Raw genomic sequence first — 20141 nt, forward strand, 5'->3', positions numbered from 1 at the left:
ACTATATTTTTAAAAGACTCTTTTTAATTTTAATGAATATACATAGTGAGAATTTAAAATATTTGGAAATACTTCATGGAGGTATAACTTATAAGACATGAAAATTTTCTGCAGATTTTTAGAATGTTCAAAATTATGAAAGTCATTGGAAAAACAATAAAAGAAATATAATATTTTGATAAAAAAAAAGTAAATTCAACATATTTTTTCATCTTTTAGTAGGTAATTAGTTTTAAATTTATGCCCTTTATACTATGTATCTTCTCATTTTTCTAGGTTTAAACCATGGATTTGTAATTATAATATTTATTCACTGATAATAATATTGAAGATAAAAATTAAAGTAATTATAATTCATTTAAAAAGTTATCAAAACAACCTTCTTGGTGAAGACGATTATCAAATATTACAAATAAATATCTATACAAAGAGATAAATATGTGATAGGAAATAAACAATTCTCACTAGCAGAACAATCTGAAAAGTTTAAACAGTTTTTTATAAGTGTATTATCTATATATCATTATAAAATTTCATATAAAATTCATTTGAATTCTTAACTCATCAAATTTGTATACTTTTTAATACTGACAAACTTTTTATAAGATGTGAAAAACATTAATTAAATAACATCATATTTCATACCCTCCTTTAAAAGGTCATAATTATTGTAATTGATTTCTAAGAAAAAATCAATTATTTTTAAAGTTTTGACTGAATAAGATGATAACTTTTAATATATATAACTCAGATTTTGAACTCGAAATTTGATCTTACATACTATTGATAACAAAAACTTAACCTATTTGTTTTTAGTAAGAGCTATCTTAAAAAATTTCATGGTCTCAAAGTGTATAGTATGAATTTAGATACATCATTCCTAATATTTAAAAGCAAAATTTATTTAATATTTATTAAGATTTAAATTCACCTTTTAATATGAGTTTATTTTAGACAAATTTATTTAGTCTATCACGTCATTTTTTATTGAATTATTGATGAATCTTTCATAAATTTATTGTCATATTGGTTCTTATAAATTGGTTTCGTAAGAATTAATTAAGGTTAAAGTCAATTTTTAATAAATACAATTTTAATAAGATATTGGTGCATATGTATAGACTTTTAAAAATATGGAGGCCTCGAATAATTAGAGGTCTTGTAGAGAGGAACTACTTGTCCTTGTCTTATTTCTAATCATATTGTTTTGTCAAAGTGGCAACTAATGATAACCACATCAATTTCTTGAATATAATATTCTTATAAACTCTTAAATAAATCTCAGTATTTATAATCAATCAATAAAAATAATAGTAATAACAAACAAGATTATCATATTCGATAGTTTAGTCAGACTTATGGGGGGTTTGTAAACTCGACTCATAAACCCAACTTGTAGACTTGTAAGAGTCTACTTCATATAAAAATTTAATAAAAAATATTTATATATCAAATCCATAATATTGAAATAAACAAGTTCATTCACCAACATAATATTAGTTCTCAAACTGATAAGATAATTAAATAACTAAAATAACATAAATGTTATCAAGTTTAAAAGTCTCATTCATATAATCCTCAAAGGAAATCATCTCCAATATTTGATTATAATCTTCATCACTATCATTATCATAAAAAATTATATTATCTAGATCAATTGCATCTAGAAATGAATCATTTAAACTTGTTCCTTCAACTAAGTCAAGATTTACACCATCATCTTCAACTTGAGTTTGCTCAACCTCACAACATTATCTCCTTCTTCAGTTATCCATTCATTATCAGACTCAATTTCATCAAATGGGATAGCAACAATTTTTCTAATTTGTTTGCTTTTGAAATTTAAGTTATACATTACATAAACCAAGTCATTCATCTTTTTCTGGTGCAAACAATTTCTTCTTTTTGTATGAACCTATAATTAAATATGAAATTTCAATAAATATATAAAACAAATCAAGAAAATAAAAAAATAATTCATGAACTTGAGCTCCAATTACGCTCACGCCTTGAAGAGCTACAAGTCAAATTCAAAACTCGAATAACAAACTTCTTTAATTTTAGAGTTCCATCTCCAAACATCTCCCACCATTCTCTAAGGAGCATAGCTTTCCTACACTCCTTTGCATTTTCAGTAGAACATAGTCCTCTATCACAGTGAAAGTAAGTAAGTTGCAAATTGATTTTTCTCCTTTTCTGTAACATCATTAACCAATCTTCTCATGCATATGTACAACCCCTCCGTCACCTAAACATCATCATTTCTAAAAGTTGGTTCATAGTGAAAGTGGGGATTTAGGTAATAGGCAGTTGAATGCAAAGGCCCATGAAGCTGATCATTCCACTTCTGATCAATGATTTTCCAAACATGTTTATAACTACGTACCAATTATGTTATATTAGTAATAATTACACAAATAAGTAATTAAATTTAAAATGTAAGAAAGTTATAAATGTTACCTTTTCGTGATATTATTAAAGTTTCTTTTAATCTTCTCTTTTGCGCAATCCATCTCCTCATATATAAATCCCATTGCGGGTTTTGCATTCGAATCTACTAATCGAAGGACCATCATAAGAGGGGCGAAAACTTTTAAGCATATAGTTACATTGTTCCAAAATCGACTATTTAATACCACATTTCAAACTTTTATCGCTTATTGTGAAGTTCCAAACTTGCTTGTTTTCCATTCTTCAGAGTTAATGGTGATAAATGATGTTTTCATTTGAAACAAACAAGCTAGAGTTAAGTAAGTTTTGGCAAATATAGTCATTTTAGGCCTTATCAAGTCTTTTCCCTTTGTAAACTTCTTCAAAATGTTAATTAACATTGTTCTACCATAAATGTAGGTAGTGATCTTTCTTCCCTTCTTGATAGTCATTTCATGGACCTTTAATTTCTTCTCAAAATCTTCAAAGATTAAATCAATATGATAAACAACACATGGAGTCCAATATAAGTGCTCCCTTTTTGCATCAACAATTGTCCATCATCCAACATTTTAAATATTTTTTCTGCAGTTTTTAAGATGTTGGAGGTAACTAATGAATAAAGAAACATAGTTTCTTTAGGAATGTTCACCAAAAAATTGCAAATGAAATGTTTTCTCTTATCTGTCCATGCAACAGACATAATGGTACAACATGTTATCTTCTATTCATCCCTGTACTTTTGAAATGGTATATCAATTTTGTCCACTGCTTGTTTCAAAAGCTTATCTCTGTTATTATGATATGATAAAGGTCTATAGTCAACACCACATTTACTAATCATGTCACACATTTTTGCAAAAGTTGGATTTCTAATAACATTGAACGGGATGACACTTGTGTAGAAAAAATCAACAATTTGAGCATCAACTTTTTCTTTATCACCTCTCTTGCATATTTGATTTAGAATAGCTTGAACACCATCAATAGATTTAATTTTAAAATATCTTGCTAGTGTTAACACTTTGTTCATTCTTTTCCCCATCATTAATTTGTTCAAGGCTATTCAACCTTCTTCTATTCATTGAGACATATTTAGCTTCTGAGACAACTTTCAATATTAAAACTTTGATTTCTTCTGGTACTGATACACAAGGTTCTGATTCATATCTAGTTCCAACAAGATGATGTTTGAATCTGAAAATGTGTCCTTTAAATGTATTTAAACAGTAATTACATTTCACTTTTTTTTGTTCCCTGAAATATCAGTTCCATGCTTTCATCCAATATTTGTTCTATTTCTCGTAGAATTTTTACTTCTAGGTGGTAGTGGAAATGTTGTATCACCATTACCGAAACTTGAATCACTTATATACATCTTACAAATTTTTTATTGTGTTGAAACATCAAATCAACAAAAAATAATTTAATCTCAATCACAATCTTATTTCAACCACATTCTAAATAAAAAAATCAACCCCAACGCAACTTAAAAAAATCAACCCCAACCAAACTTAAAAATAACTTAAAAATCTCCAACCAGCTTAAAAATCCCCAATCCAACTTAAAAATATCTCAACCCTAAATCAAACATTTTCTCCAATTCGAAACCCATAACCATGCGAACCACAAAACTAGAGCCTACTTGAAAATGAAGAAGACGAGACCATGACAGTGAGGCAAGGTATGACGACAATGATGCACAACGACAACGAAGTGTGATGAGATGGCGACCCGATCTGATGAGAAACAAGATGGCGATGTGATCTGATGAGCAGTGATGATGGCGATTACAATGACAAAGGCGAGGCATAATAACAACAATAAACCTAATCGAAACCCAAACAAGGTATGAAACAAAGCATAAATCCTAACATTAATTGAAACGAACATCTCTGGATCATTTTGGGTTTTTTTTTCATAACTCGTTCACTCGACCTCGAACTCACAAGTTTACACCAAGTTCAACATATTTGTCCTAGTCTACACTGAGTTTGTCAAAAAATGAGTTTACGGGTTCACTCGCCAACCACTAGTGGACTCGTAAACTCGAACGAGTTTAAGGGTGAACCGAAAGTTTGATAACCTTGATAAAATTAACAAAAGACTATTTGTATTAAGTTCAAAGATAATTTAAAATGTCAAACTAGTTAATGGAAACATCACTTTTTTCTTGTTCATTCTCAATAAAGTGACACAAATATCATCAAAGAACCAGATTTTTCTTGTTCATTCTCAATAAAGTGACACAAATATCATCAAAGAACCAGAATTATTAAGTAGGGACAATATTAATTGAATAAATCAACATTTTAAAATTAATTAATATTTTAGACAATACGGATAATGAATGGTATTGTTTCATGCAAACAATAGGTTGTTTTCAGCTTCACACTACAGAGACAGAGACAGAAACACAAAACCTAGCTTTGGTAACAAGTACATAGGAAAGTCAGATTATTCTTTTAGATTACACTTTTTTCTTCAATTAAATTCAATGTTATCAATGTTGGATAGCAACATAGAGCATTTGACCTCAAAATTAGTGAATTGCATGATGACCGCTATTTTGAAATTATTTTCTTTATTATTATTATTAATTATATTATTTGTTATAATTTATTTAGTTTTTTGTTAATACTTATTATTATTTAGTTTATATATTATATGCTTTAGATAGTTTAATATATTTGTATTTTTTTCATTTTATTATATATATATATATGTATATATATTAATTAGGAGTGACAAATGATTCAAGGCAGATATACACATATATGCTTCCTTATGGTTTAAAATATTAATTAAATAATTTTAAAACATAACTTAAAAATCACAATGAAGGAAACATATATTATCTAATATTCAATGTAAAAAATAATACATTTTCTTTTCTCCAATGTCAAATATTAAGAAAAAAAATTATGATTGTAGAAATATCAACTCTGAGTATCAAATAAATTTGGATAAAGGTCAAATAATGATAAAAAAGTAAAAATGATCAAATGTGTGACCTAGAAATAAGTTACAAAACTAAGGAAGAAAGAAAAGTTAATATAAGTTTTTTAGGTTACATAATAAATTCAAGGTGTTTTAGTAATTTAAAATAGGGACAGCTACAAAGACGATGATGGGTGGGGATGGGGCAAATATGTATGTACACATCTTTGTCTTCATATCTAATTTTTAAAAAAATCAAGTATACCCATACACAATTAATGCAGGATATCCTATCAAAATCGGGATATGTTTGGACAATACCCTAAATGGCAGGTTCATGCTTTAAACTAAAAGAGAGAGAGAAACTAAGTTGGACTCAAATTAAAGTCCAACCTAACAAACCAAAACATAAAAGGAAGAAAATACAAAAATGTTTTAGCCATATTGACTATACACAATTCATTTTTCTAATATATATATATATATATATATATATATATATATGAAAGTGTTGTTCAAAGAGTAAAATGCAACACATATATGAAACAATAGAGATGACAAATAAATTCGTCCCTACGAGTATTTTTCGAACTCATCCCAATTTTGATGGAGAATCCTCACCTTGACCAAGTATGGGTATGGATAAATACCCAATTTTTTAAATTGAATATGGAGATAAGGATGAATATGTACATATCTGCCCCGTCCTCGTCTCATACCCGTTCTTATACTCATCCTCATCCTTGTACTAATCATCATTTTAAATTACTAAAACACTAATAATTTATTAGGTAACCTAACAAATTTATCTTCATTATTCCTCTTGTTTTTAGTTTAATTTTATTTGGAAAACCCTTATTTTTATTCTTTTTCCACACAAATTTTCATTTTTTCTTAGTTGTTGTTGGACTTGTGTTCAATATTTACAAAGTTCACTTAAATTCCTAAGGTATTTTCTCCTTGATTACACAATTTTTTTTTCTTTTATAGAACTTCGTCCAAATCATGTATTGCATTTGAGGAAACGTAAACCTTTCATTAAATCAAACTACCACTACTTTTTAATATTTTTATTTCTTAAAACTTCTTTCTTTTTTTCATTGGACAATCACTGTCTAGTGTAGCGTTAGGCGGTTTACACAAGGGTAGACATGTAGACGATCAACGTCTAGTATAGTGTTAGACAATCTACACAGGGTTAGTCTATCAATGTCTACTCACTGTTAGACAGTCAATGTCTTCTCCTAGGTAGACAATCTTTTTTCCTATATATAGTTTTGCTTTTCTCCTATATCGTTTACACACTCAAATAATATGTTGACATTTCAATCTTCTTCCTTTAGTGTCTTGCGCATGCACTATTTTCTACTTAAATAAAGTATTTTGTTCTTCTTTTGTGGTTTTCCATGTGTGTATTTTCTATCATGGTATCAAGAGTCATGGATGTTTTCTGATGGGCATATCTTTTCTATGTCTCTTGTTCTTCATTCTTGATTCTTTTCTTTTCCTTCTTTCTTCCTTCTTCTTTCTTTCCCATGGTAGAAGATTTCAAACACCTTTTGTTCATAGTTGTTTGTTAATCCATCCTAGCGATAACCCTGCTACTTGTCTCGTTGTTCCCATTCATGATGGTAATAATTACCATTCCTGGAGTTTATCCATGGAGACTGCTTTTTAATTTGATCGTAAAACAACAACTATCAAAATTTGGCGTCGCTATTGAGGAATCCAATTTGAATTTGGTTATTAATTTTCTTCTTTATCTGTATAACTTTTTTTATGTATCTGCATAATTTTATTTTTTATTTTTTTTACATATATAACTTTGTTTTTCATTCTATTTATATAGTTTTTCAATTTTCATTGTGATTAAAATTCTAATAAAAAAGAGAGCGTCTAATTGTTTTTCATCTTAATTTTGATTCTAAAATTCAAATGGATTTAGTTTCTATACTAAACCATCTTTCATGTAGAAACTATTCTTCATCTCGTCATGATCAATAGTACAACTATAAGATGCATTGTAAGTCATATGTGCATGAACCTTCACAATTTTATGAGCATTCTTTACAGCACAATGATCCCTACTCTCAGCAAGCCCAATAGTTTTATGAGTCATATTTCCAGCAATCTTGTGTATGCCTTGGCCAAAAATTTTAACAAACATTTTCTTTGTGCTACAATATATGAAGCTATTGGCCTATATAGTAGAGAAGATGGTTGAGGAGATTTGTTGCAGTTCTGCCTTTCCCTCAAGCTTGACGAGGGAGTTCTTCTTTTTCCACTTTTATCATACATGTTTATTTGCTTGTGTTTACATTGAGGACAATGTGTCATTTAAATATATGGAGGAGAATCATAGTTTAGTATTTCTTTTTGTCTTTTGTTTTTGTTTTTCTTTGATTTGTTTGAGTTTATTTTTTTCTTATGTTAAAAAATAATAAAAATAAATTAGTTTCTACGATTGTCTAATAGTTGGTAGTTTTATAATTCTTGAAAATATGAGTTTATTAATTTGTGTTGTTTGGATTTCCTTTAAAATTGATAAATAAGTTGGTTATATGAAACTATGGATTGAATATTTTTTAATAGATTATCCTTGGTGAGTTTTGGTCCTTGTTGATAGATCGTCGGATGGTTTGTTTGATAGACTATTTAATACATTTTTTAGTGTGTTTTCACTCATGTTTGCTTATACTCTATAACTTAACTTGATTCTTTGTTTTGCAACTGCGATTTACATGCATGAACTAATATGATTGATACATTCTTTGTTTAATTTAAGCCACTAGACATATTAGTCACCCTTCATGATAATCCACTTGTTAGTCTCCTTTAGCCTATAACATTTTTCTTGTTTTTAACCTTCATTGTAAACCTTAAAACAGAAAACCATGTTGTCCTTACCAAAGAAAATAAAGGAGCTTTAAAATTACTTTGGAAATTTATTCTTGAATAAGTTTAAGGGTGTAGCTCATTTTCATAGTTTAGCTCCTCAGTACCGAAAATGATAGAAAAAAAAAGAAGAGTAAAGAACGTAAGAGTGGACCATCTAAGACACTGGTAAATCGTCTACTGCATGAGAAAAGCAAAAACAATATCTTGAAATATAGAGAGGAGTTCAATTGACATGATACTTACACTTATCCTCTGTTGATACTTTATTATATGGTTTTAAGCATCTTTTCCCCGTTTTACCTACCTTTACCTTTGCCCTATTACATCCTTTATGAAGTCCTCTTGATCTTTGATTTCATGTTTTTCAATTGTTGTGAATATTAAAGTCTTGTTAGGCATATGATAGTGTTTATGTACATGAGTGTTAAGTATAAATACCAATCGAAACACTTGAGAGTTAAGAAGCATCTAATGAAAGTTCTATCCTTCTTGATCCATCCTTTGATTTCACTTACCTACTTATTTGTTAAAAATATAGGAATTTCCATTCACATTTTTCTTGTTTCCTTGAATTTATATCATACTAGTCATTATGCATTCTTAGGATCTGTTGTAAATTTTGTCATTCGTTTGTACTTTTTTCCTTTGATTTGTGTTGAGACTATAAAGTGTTTTGCTCAGAAATGGATGAGCATAATTTCATTCACACTTTAAAGCTTTAAGCATAGATTATTGGACTATAATCATGAATAAATCCACTATTTTAATTGAGATTAATCTAATTGAGTTTATTTTGGCATTAATTGTTAGTTATGTTAATATTGTATTTTAGTTGTAGTAGACAGTCTAACTAGACGATCTGAATGAAGTGTCTACCACTGCGAGTGGGCTAAATCACATGAAAGTCCAAGTTAGTTCTTTGAATTAAAATAGGAAATAAAATATGAGTTAAAGAATTACATAATTAAATCTGCAATATCAAAGAAAAGGAATTGGAAGCAAATCTTCTATAGGGATATTCTTTTGAATTTCGGAAATTAAAATTCCCTTGTTAAACGCAGCAAAAACAAAGCAAAACTCCGTTGAATATATTGTTCAAGTAAATTTTCTTCAAATATCTCTCACAATAGCGTTGGGTTTAATTATAATCAATGCATAAATTTGAATGGAGTTTGGAAACAAAATATCTGGAAGAGAATCGAGAACGAGATCTAGAACTTATTGGGAAAGAAGATATCTACTTAATAATTTGAAATAGAGATAGGAAACATTTGATAATTATTAATTAATATCCTGAGGCGAATTTTGATTTCGATTTTGTGCAAAAAAAATAGGATTATAAAAGAGACGTTAGAGGAAGAACAGGGATCATGTTTTTGGCATCACATTTTATAGTCACACAATGCACTCGAAACCTAGTTTTATTTCCCTTTTGTTATTTTCTTGGTTTTGCTTCCGCATGGAAGACTAAAGACTTTTGGCTTGATTCCCTTATGATTTCCTATTGAGTTATGAGGTTATATAAAGTTTTGTTCAATTTTCTTTAGTAGATTATGCTTTATTTTTGGTCTTTTTGAAATTAATTTTCTATTAAAAGAATTGCTTTTGAACACCTTTTGAGAATTCAATTATTTCTTTAATTAGATTTCTTGGTTAGCTTGCTTAATTCTAATCAATCTCTTGTTCGCTTAGTTTGAGAGGTAGAAGATAAACATTTCACGAGTATACACTTGGAACTAGTGAGATACTAAATACATTTGTAAATGCTTGTTTTGTTGATAAGATCGTGTTCAATTTGATTAATGCCTATATGATTAAGTTTTACATTTGTGTGAGAATTGAAGGATGAAAATCTTAGGAAAACCAATGAGGAATTCATGGTAAATAAACTTGGGAGTCAATGTGTGTTCTCTTCTACTTTTAATCACATTTTGTATTTTCCTGCTGAACAATCACAACCCCCTTTTCCTTTACTTATTGCTAATTTTCATTGATTGCATATAACTTTGAATACTAATTTAACTGGATTTGCTATTGGATTTGTTGGGAGACAACTTGGGGTCATCTGACCTTGTTTGTACTATAATCTCTTTGGTGTTAGATGATGTATCACCTTGTTAGATGGCCTACGCTGAAATCTTTTTAATTTGACTATTAAACCATAGCTATCATACATGCCTAACAAAGAATATTATCTTTGAATGACATTATTGAAATAAACTTCTCACGAGATTGTGTTTTTGTAGCTTAGAGATTACAAAATGTATAAAGAAATATCAAATATATGATGAAAAAATCATAATGATATATTCTATAAACTTGTTCTCAATGAAAACATATAAGAACATAACATGGTGATTAGAAATATGACATTTTCAAATAGGAAATAATGATAAATATGAATTATACAAGTATGTATTAATCTAACTCTCCAACTCTTGCTTAAGTTAGATAAACTTGAGTATACATAAAGTAATAACTACATAAAAAAAAAGTTTAACTAACTAAAATAAATAATTTTCTAATAACAACTATGATCAAATATTTATACTATAAAAGATAAGTAACCTCTATTAGATGTTGTGTCCATAAGACGAACTAACATTGAAAATTTTCTTTACATGACTTTAGTAGAAAAAAAAGATAAGGTATAATAGTTTTCTCAAATATTATTCTATTATCAGTGTTATATGTATTTCCTTGGAAAGAATCAATATGTTAGATTATAGAATGCTTAAGGTGGAAATGTGTCTATTAAATTTGACATTTAAAAAATCTTTTAATACACTTTATTTTGTAGTTTTTAACATAAATGGTGTAATTTAATTAATATCACCTTACATTCTATTAGGTTATGTTTTTGTGTCAATGGAACCTCAAAATGTTACATGGCTTGTAAATCGAGAGTTCGAAAAAAATCCTCTCTCTTCTTTATTGTTTTATTTTGCCTTGTTGAAGATGTCTAGATTAAAAGATAATGAATAGATTATACCTATATACAAATGTGGATTTTTCCACTTGTTCTTTTTATAAAATTTATATCTTTACTTCTTTCAAGGTTTCTAGTAGGAGTCTTCAAAATATTATGGATCTTTTCACTACTTATGGTCAAGCTTTGGGTCAAATCTATAGTAATGAAAAGTGTTGCTTTTATACTAAGCCAAATGTTATCTCTACGATAAATTCTTGCCATTTCTTCATAGTGACATATTTCTTGGTTTTCTAAGTGAGTTAATAGGTTACTTCTCGATCTATATTTATGTTTCTTTGAATTTTTATGTTGACTTGAGGTTGTTATTATATCTACTAAACATGCTTCTAAATACGATTTGATTGGAATGTGATTATTGGCTCGTGATGAATGTTTTTCACAATATAATATTATTGGACTACTTGATTGAAGATTTTCTCCTGTGACCATTTTCACTATTTTCATAATTATAGAAAATATGTATGCATATAGATTAGTTAGTTATGGGGTGAATCATAAACAAGATTTTGTTTGATGAAGTTATTTACTTAATTTCACTATATATGAATTTTTTTATAAATAAGTTTGACTTACCTAATTTAGGTTTGCTTCATTTCCTATTTTACATGAGTTTTGGCCTAATCCTCTCTTGTTTCTTTATTTATTTATTTTTTTTCTCTTCTTTTTGTACCATGGATTACATGTTGCATATAATGAAAGAACCAAAGACTCTCAATTTAATTAGGACGTATTGGTGATGAGTGCCATAATTTATTTATATTTCACGCAAAAAGATGGACACTTATGAACTTCAATTGTTAATAAAGTTATAATTCAACCTTTAAGTTAGGAATTTGAACATTTTTACATATTTTTGGATTATGAGATGCATAAGAACTATTTATTCCCAAATTTATGCTAATTTTAGGATTCTAGGGGAAGATGGAGATAAAGGACTAAAGGAGGAATGGAAAAGTTAAAGACGAGGAGAAAATACAAAGTTTGAACATTCAAAACTCGCCCAAACCCGCCGAAACAAGATCACTCCAGAGGTAAACTTGCTCTCTGGAGAAAATTCGCCCAAGAGCTTGCCCAGGCTCGATTGAGCGAGTTTGACAACAAAGTTTGTTTTTCTTTATTCTCGTGAAACTCACATGAGCAAGCAATATCTTGCTTGAGCAAGATTCCACTTAACCTACATCAAATTAGGTTAAATAAATGACGTGAGGCAGAATCCTAGACAGAGGGATGATAATTAAAGATAGAAAACCCTAAAGGAGACAACCGTCAAGGAGAAATTCCCTAGATCTTCTTTTCTTGCTTTCAAAGTTTGTAATGACCAATATGAGTAGCTAAGTCTTTCCTTTGGGATTGAGAGTAATCTGTTCAAACTCTTATGTAATGAAGTGATATTTGTTTATAATATTTTGTTCTTGATTGATATTGGTATTATCAGTTTATTCTTAAATTTTAAATCTTTATTCATGATTTTGATCCTTAGATTTGACTGGAAAGTATCTGACCTAAATGATAATGCTTAACATATTTGAATGCTAGAAATATATTTGAAATGTTAATTGTTTTACAACATTTGTTTGTAATGATAAGAACATTTTTATAAATATGCTAGGAATCAATATTCAGGAGACAATTTTAATAATTTATATGCAAGGAATCGATTATGAATGATTTTATATGTATATCAATTTCAATCAAGATGGAATGTTATATGTTTTTATTCATTGAAACTACAGGACAAGTGAGAAGGATTAACCACATCCAAATTTTCTCAATTGAATCATCTAAATCGTTTACTTTGTTTTTATTTAATTTCTTACATAAATTCATGATACTAACAACCTTTCAACAAACTTTTGCACATCTTTTGATATTTAGTGAATATTATACTTGAGATTTTAGAATTGTTCCTTGTGGGTTCGATATCCGTCCTTAGAGACCATTTATTACTTCTGACTCAATACACTTGTCGAATTAAAGAGTCATCAATTTGTCTCATACTAATACTTAATGTATCAAAGCCTTTACATAAACAAAAAGGAGACAATAAAAAAACAGATAACAAAATTTACGAAATCATTGAACATAATGTAAAAATATACCACTAAGTTTTTTTTTTAATTATTGAGTTGTAAATTTTTATGGTAATTTAACATTTAACCATTTTTCTTTCATTATTCTCAAATCTATTATATGAACAGTTAAATTACATAAATACATTTCTAAGAGTCAAAAAGTTTCATCTAAGATTCCTAATTGGACTTCAATTTAAATATTGATCTTTTTTTGAAGTAGATAATAATAATTGAGCTATAAATTTAACATAATGAATTGTAGTTAACAATAAAAATGTCAATCCTAACTATTATCTACCTTGGACTTCACTTAGAGTCACATTGTTGTTTGAGTTAAATTGACTTTTTTGAGAAGACTCTGAACTCTGACAATTTTGTTTTTGAACAAATGCAACTTGCTTTGGAGGAGGAAGATGTGTAATCTCACTTATAAGCATCAAAACCACAGTTGATATGGATGGTCTTTCTTTAGTAAGTTCTTGAACACATAAAAGTCCTATATGTATGCACTTCAACATACTTTTTTCAAACACTGGATCCCATATCTCTTGATCTATTATAGTTATAATGTTGCCTTCATTCCATAATCTCCATGCCTAAAAATACAAAATTTCATTAACAAAAATAATAATATTTTTTCTTAATAAAACAAAGGGACATAAGTTAGAAAGACTTACAAATCCAACGAGACTGAGTGATTGTTCATCATTATGAAAGCTAGTATTTCTTCGTCCACTTACAATCTCTAGTAATAATACTCCAAAGCTATACACATCTGATTTTTCTGAAAAAATTCCTTCCATTGCATATTCAGGAGGCATATAACCACTACATTAAAAATAAATATTATAAGTAAAAATCAAATTATTTAATATTAAAATAATAATAATGTACAATATTGAAAATGATACTTACTAAGTTCCGACAACCCTTTTTGTGTTAGCTTCATCATCATTACCTCCTCTAACAATTCTAGCTAAACCAAAGTCAGATATCTTTGGATTCATATCATCATCCAATAAGATATTGCTTGCTTTAAGATCTCTATGTATAATTCTTAGTCTTGAATCTCGATGAAGATAAAGTATTCCTCGTGCTATTCCTTCAATTATGTTAAAGCGCTTCTTCCAATCTAAAACTTTCCTTTGAAGTGGATCTAGAAAAAAAGTAATGAATACACGAAAAAAAGATATAAAAGTTATATGAAAGTTTATATTATAAAATAATATTTAAGTTATAAAAAACACCATTAAACAAGAGCTTAGAAGAGGCAAGAACTAACCAAAGAGAAATGAGTCCAAACTTTTATTTGGCATAAACTCATATACCAACATTTGTTCCTCCCCTTCAATGCAACATCCAAGAAGTCTTACTAGATTTCGATGTTGAAGTTTAGAAATCACTACCACTTCATTCATGAATTCTTCTAATCCTTGTCCAGAAGTTTTTGAAAGTCTTTTTACAGCAATTTCTTGTCCATTTTCCAAGTGTCCCTAAGATAGTAAAAGATCATTAATATTAAGTTATATAATATTATTAATATAAAAATAATAATAATAAACATCTTTTATGAAAAAATTACCTTATATACAGGACCAAAACCTCCCTTTCCAAGCATGTTACCAAAGTGAAAATTGTCTGTAGCATTTGCAAGCTTTTCAAATTTAAAGAGTGGCAGCTCTTCCAATTTAGTAGTAATTTCCTTTTTCTTTCCGCTAATCTCATCTTGAAGCACACTTCCTGATAAATATAAATTATTTAGGCAAAATAAATTAGCAATAAAAAAAATTTGAAAGCAAAAATATCTGTGTAGAATTGATAATGTTTTCATATTTGAAAATTTCATATTTTGACATGTGATAATTAATGTGACAGTGTTCATGTTTAATAATTAAATTGATAAAAAAAATGTTAGTGCATATAAATATCACTTTAGTGTAAATTAATTTTTAGAATTATTTCAAAAAAGACTAATAAGGTCAATTCATTAGTCTAGATTAGCTAGAAGTAAAATGCTAAAATATTTAAATAGAAAAAAATAAGTTAGAATTCGGTTAATAAGAGGAATCCAATCCTAAAATTATTAATTAAAAATTAATTTCAAAGAAAATAATAATAATTTATTATATTAATTAAACTAGTTATTATTTTAAAAATTAAAAAATTATTTATACTAAAATAGTTTTTATTATTAATAAAATTTATAAACTAGTTTATGTTATTACCAACCAAAATTTTAGTTACTAATTTTATAATTTAAAGTAGTTGGTAACTAAATCTTTAATATTTAATTAAATATCAAGTTAAAAATTAATTTATAAATTTATTATAAAAATTAATTTAAATCAATAATATTTTTAATCTCTAATATTTAATTTAGTCAATAATTAATTATTTTTTATTTTTAAATTAATTTTTATTTAATAATTTTTTTAATGCTAATTTTTGGAATTGAAAATATTAGTATGTTCAGTTGAGAATTTGACATTTTGGATAACTAAATTCTAAATTTGTACAAGATGTAGTTTAAAAACAAAGTGTGAGAAAGTCTAATAATGTTTTATATTATTATTAAACTAATAACATTTTATATTTATTTACATAAGTCCAGAATATTTTATTTTCTATAAATCCATAATGAAAACCATATTTTCTACTATAAATTTTATTTTTAAAACATTTTCTTCTTTTTCAAAATTGAAAAAAAAAATAAAAAAAAGTCAAAATTCGATTACTACTAGAGTGTTTACAGGAAATAGTACTGTATACAGTTAAGAATTTGACCTTTTGTAAAATGAAATTCTAAATTTGTGGAAGGTGTAGTTGAAAAAATAATAATGTGTGAGAAAGTCTAATGATGTATATTTTATTTCAAGATTAACGGCAGAAAAGTAAGGTACACACATGGCTAACATCCTATTCATCGTATCTTCTTCGTACTATATTCCTGCTCATAAAGATTCGTTCAAATTTGTCGGTTTATACTATTTTAATGTTTTTGTCTCCCTCTGCCCAGAGTTTCCCTATCATCCACAGCCAGTAATGTCCACTCTATTTTTAACTCATCAAAGACAAATAATATCTAATATAGAGATACAGAAAAAAAAAATTGAAAAATAGTAAACGTCATAAAATTTTTAATGAAAAATAATAATTATACTGATATCACTACAAGAAAATCAAGAAGTTGAAAAAATAATTAGTTGCTAATTAAATTAAAAATATTTTTTTTTAGTTTTTAAATTAATTTTTTTATTATTAAATAATTTTTAAATTGGTATCTAATTAGCTACCAAGGTTTTAACTACCCATTACCTTAGTTGTTAATTAGAAATCAAATTAAAAATCATTTAACAATAATAAAATCTAATATAAAAATTACAATTTTTTTAGTCTCTAAAATAATAGAAAAAAAAATTTAATCTTTAAAATAATTTTTAATTTAGTGAATTAATTATATTTTATCTCTATAATTGATTTATATTTCAGATTGTATTGTAGTATATAAATATAAATTAGTCAACCTTACCTTTATGCTTAGGAGTAAATTTCCTCCACAGAAGATAAGCACTGATTGCAGTTGCTAATGCTCCAATTGCCCCCATAATGCCAATGATTAATACCTTGTACTTTCTTCCCTTCCCACCACCACTAGCTGCATCTTTTTAGTAAAAAGAACCAAAAAGATTATTCAGATATTGATATGAAATCTCCTATCATTCTTTAATTCTAACATTGAAAAAGGAAAAAATATTGTTTGTCTTTGCTTTTAGGTATAAAAAATGAAAGACACTGAAAGAGAAAATGAGAAGAAATAATAAGTTTTGGAAGCAAAATAGGCTTAGAATTGATGTAAATAAGAGCAAAATGTTGTGAGTAAGGAGAGAAAACATACGTAGAAGCTGTGATGGGACACGAATGAAGAGATCAACCCCTCCATTAGGAAATTTCTGCAAATCAATCAAGTCTCTGCTCCAGTACATGCAACCAATATAAGAATCATATGCATATGCCAAGCAAGAGCAATTTGCCAAGCAATCTGCTCCACATTTCTCTTGGTCTCCATCTGATCTCTCTGAAAAGTCAGGCACCTTCATGTTATGGTACTCCAAAAAACCATCTTCTTCAACTTTTTCACTCACATTTCTCAACTTGCCACAATTCAGTGCCACATTCCTCACACACCCATTTGTCCAATTTTTGCTGTTCCATTCCTCTGGCTTCCTTGGCTCAAACCCCTCAAAACAGCTGCAAATTGGTACTGTGGAGTTATCACAGCTTCCAAATGGCCCACACTTCCCATAAAAGTCACATTCATTCTGATCCACCTCAAAGTCCAGAAAGATCGTTCTGTTCAGAAACTCCACCAGTTTTAGTGTGCCTCGTGGAGTTATGGTAAGGATTCCAAACATGGCTGGTTTCTCAAAGTTGTAGGTCAGATAAGCAGTTCCATTATCATTTGGCTCAAAACGCCACCCATATAAGTACTCAGTTAACATCCTTGGCGATCCAAGGAAGACTCTTCCATTCCATGGACCAGTTCTCCAATATGGCTTTGTTTTGTTGTACCAAAAAAACACTTCTGGAGCATCCAACCTTTCAAGGCTCCCAGTGAAGTACCCGGAAGAAGGGTCAGAACTGCTTTTCCATGACACATACTCAATCTTCTCACCTGTTATCATCCACAGATACAACATCAGATCTTCATATACATGTTCCTTTGTTTCATTTCATACAGCTGTCTTATATATCTTCATATCCATAAAATAACTTCAAAAAGTTTGGATATTTCACAATGGCATATATCATGATGAAGTCTCTAAGAGTATAGTATAGTCATAATCAACAAGTCTTTAATTCGAGTAGTATTGAATTCAGAAAACTGTGATTGAATGACAAAATATAAGCATTCTGATAGAACAGTAATTGATGTTTTCTTTTGATGTCTTCTATCATTCCTTTTCAGTATTAAAAATGGATTGAAGATTGTATATAGGTCAATAACTTGACCATTTTATCTCATCATACAGTAGTAAATGAAAATCATAGCTTACCAGTGATCCTATTACTCGCAATTTTCATCGATGGCACAGCAATATCAGCAGGGTGTGTGAAAGTGTCCCATAATGTTGTTAAGCTTGAGACATCACGAAGGATCAGATTTCCTGAATTGTCAAGTTGAGCAGTTGTGTTGGTAGCACTAGCTGACATATTTGTTGACCACATCACTCTGTTTTCTCCATTCAACACCACAAGATTCCCATCCTTGTGAATTTTGAGCACCCCAGATGAATCATTGATCAGTGGTTGATCTCTATTTGCTGTCCATATGATGTAGGTTTGAGAGAGATACCAGATTCCCACATAGCGATGTGTAGAGTTTTGAGGGCTGAAGAATCCAAGCTTGAAGTCACCGTTGCTTGAGCTAATAGTCTGAGAGTCCCTGATGAATCTGGTTGATGTGATGCTATCATTCACAGAACTTACACCCCAACAGAAGCTGCAAAATATGAGCAAAAAACTCAAAAAGTGATTGATTCTGGTTGGAAAACCCATGAATCTAATGGTTTTTGAATGTGGGAATACTAATTCTTTTGGTGTTGTTTGGATGATGATTCTCTCTTTGTGAATACTAACACTTCTTTGGGTCTGATGAGGTTGATTCCATGTTATTGATCATCAAAAATGGGGTTGAAGTTGTGCACCAAACTATGATCCTTAAGGTTGAGTTGACTTTAGTTACGCGTTAAGCATGCGAAGTAGAGTGGAAAAAATGTAAAAAAGAATTCTCGAATCACATTATTTTATTCAGAAGCCAACTTGCGTATACCTTGTAATTCGTTGCTTCTCCCAAAATAATAATTGAACTAAGACTACAATTCGTTTTATGTTAATTAATTAGGAGTGCTTTGGCCTAATGAGGTAGACAAATTATAAGATATAAAAGATTAACCATCTAACTCTTTAAAAAATTATACTAATTTGATAAAAGAAAAAGAGAGATAGAGAATAGTTCTAGCTAGTAATGTTTCCTCTAATAAGCAATATGTGGAAGCCATGAAACAATGTATATTATTTGAGATTGACCTTTATTTATGGAATTATTGTCATTATTTTCTTTGTTTTATGTTATTGAGGATATTCATATTTATCATAATTTTTTTATCAATGAAGTTCAATTTTACACATTAACTTTTTGAAATGAGTAAAATTTTAAAAAAATTATCGAAATGACTAAATCAGATCAAAATTACACGACTTTAATTAAAATTTGGCTACACTGCAATTGAGTCATAATTCAATTCAAATATATTGATCTTCATAATACAACCGTGTCACCTTATAACACAAATTACATATTTCAATAATTTTTTAAAATTTTACTAATTTTAATAATTAACATGTGAAATTGTGCATAATAAAAAAACTAATTAACTCTTTTTTTTCCTATTTTTATGAGAATAGAACAAGACATCATTCACATGTTAACAAACATTGTGTAGAGACTTCTTTTTTTTTCTTATGAAGAAGATTATTTCATTTTTTTCTTCTAATAAGCACTATCTTTATCAAAGTTTCTTTTTGACTATCTTATCAAAGTTTCTTTTGGAATAAATATTGAATAGATGATTATCAACTTTCAAATTGAGATTTCTACATTTTTTAAAGCCAGAAATAAATACAAATCATTTTGGTTTGGTGGGGTGTATCTCTTGGTGGTTAAACTTAAATTATTAATTAAATATAATTACTATTTTATAAAATGAATCTACTTATAACCTTACCGAAAAATCCAACTTATTTTAAAA

At 28.2% G+C, this 20141-nt stretch overlaps 1 protein-coding gene across 2 annotated transcripts; it reads right to left on the reverse strand.

Annotated features, from left to right (window-relative positions):
* Positions 1-13405: 13405 nt before the first annotated feature.
* LOC137819414 (G-type lectin S-receptor-like serine/threonine-protein kinase At1g11300) lies at positions 13406-19086 on the reverse strand. Of its 2 annotated transcripts, none has more exons than XM_068623262.1 (8): positions 18387-19086; positions 17228-18004; positions 16862-16987; positions 14915-15072; positions 14615-14825; positions 14248-14488; positions 14010-14160; positions 13406-13928 (listed from the first exon to the last, which is right to left on the reverse strand). In XM_068623262.1, exons 1-8 carry the CDS (start codon positions 18886-18888, stop codon positions 13623-13625), a joined length of 2472 nt encoding a protein of 823 aa, XP_068479363.1. In that variant the 5' UTR covers positions 18889-19086; the 3' UTR covers positions 13406-13622. The 2 variants fall into 2 exon arrangements, with proteins under 2 accessions (XP_068479363.1, XP_068479362.1); XM_068623261.2 differs by having other exon boundaries at positions 16862-16993.
* Between the last annotated feature and the right edge of the window lie 1055 nt (positions 19087-20141).

Source organism: Phaseolus vulgaris, chromosome 10 (genome assembly GCF_051622355.1).
Source record: "Phaseolus vulgaris cultivar YP4 chromosome 10, ASM5162235v1, whole genome shotgun sequence".
Classification (NCBI taxonomy): domain Eukaryota; kingdom Viridiplantae; phylum Streptophyta; class Magnoliopsida; order Fabales; family Fabaceae; genus Phaseolus; species Phaseolus vulgaris.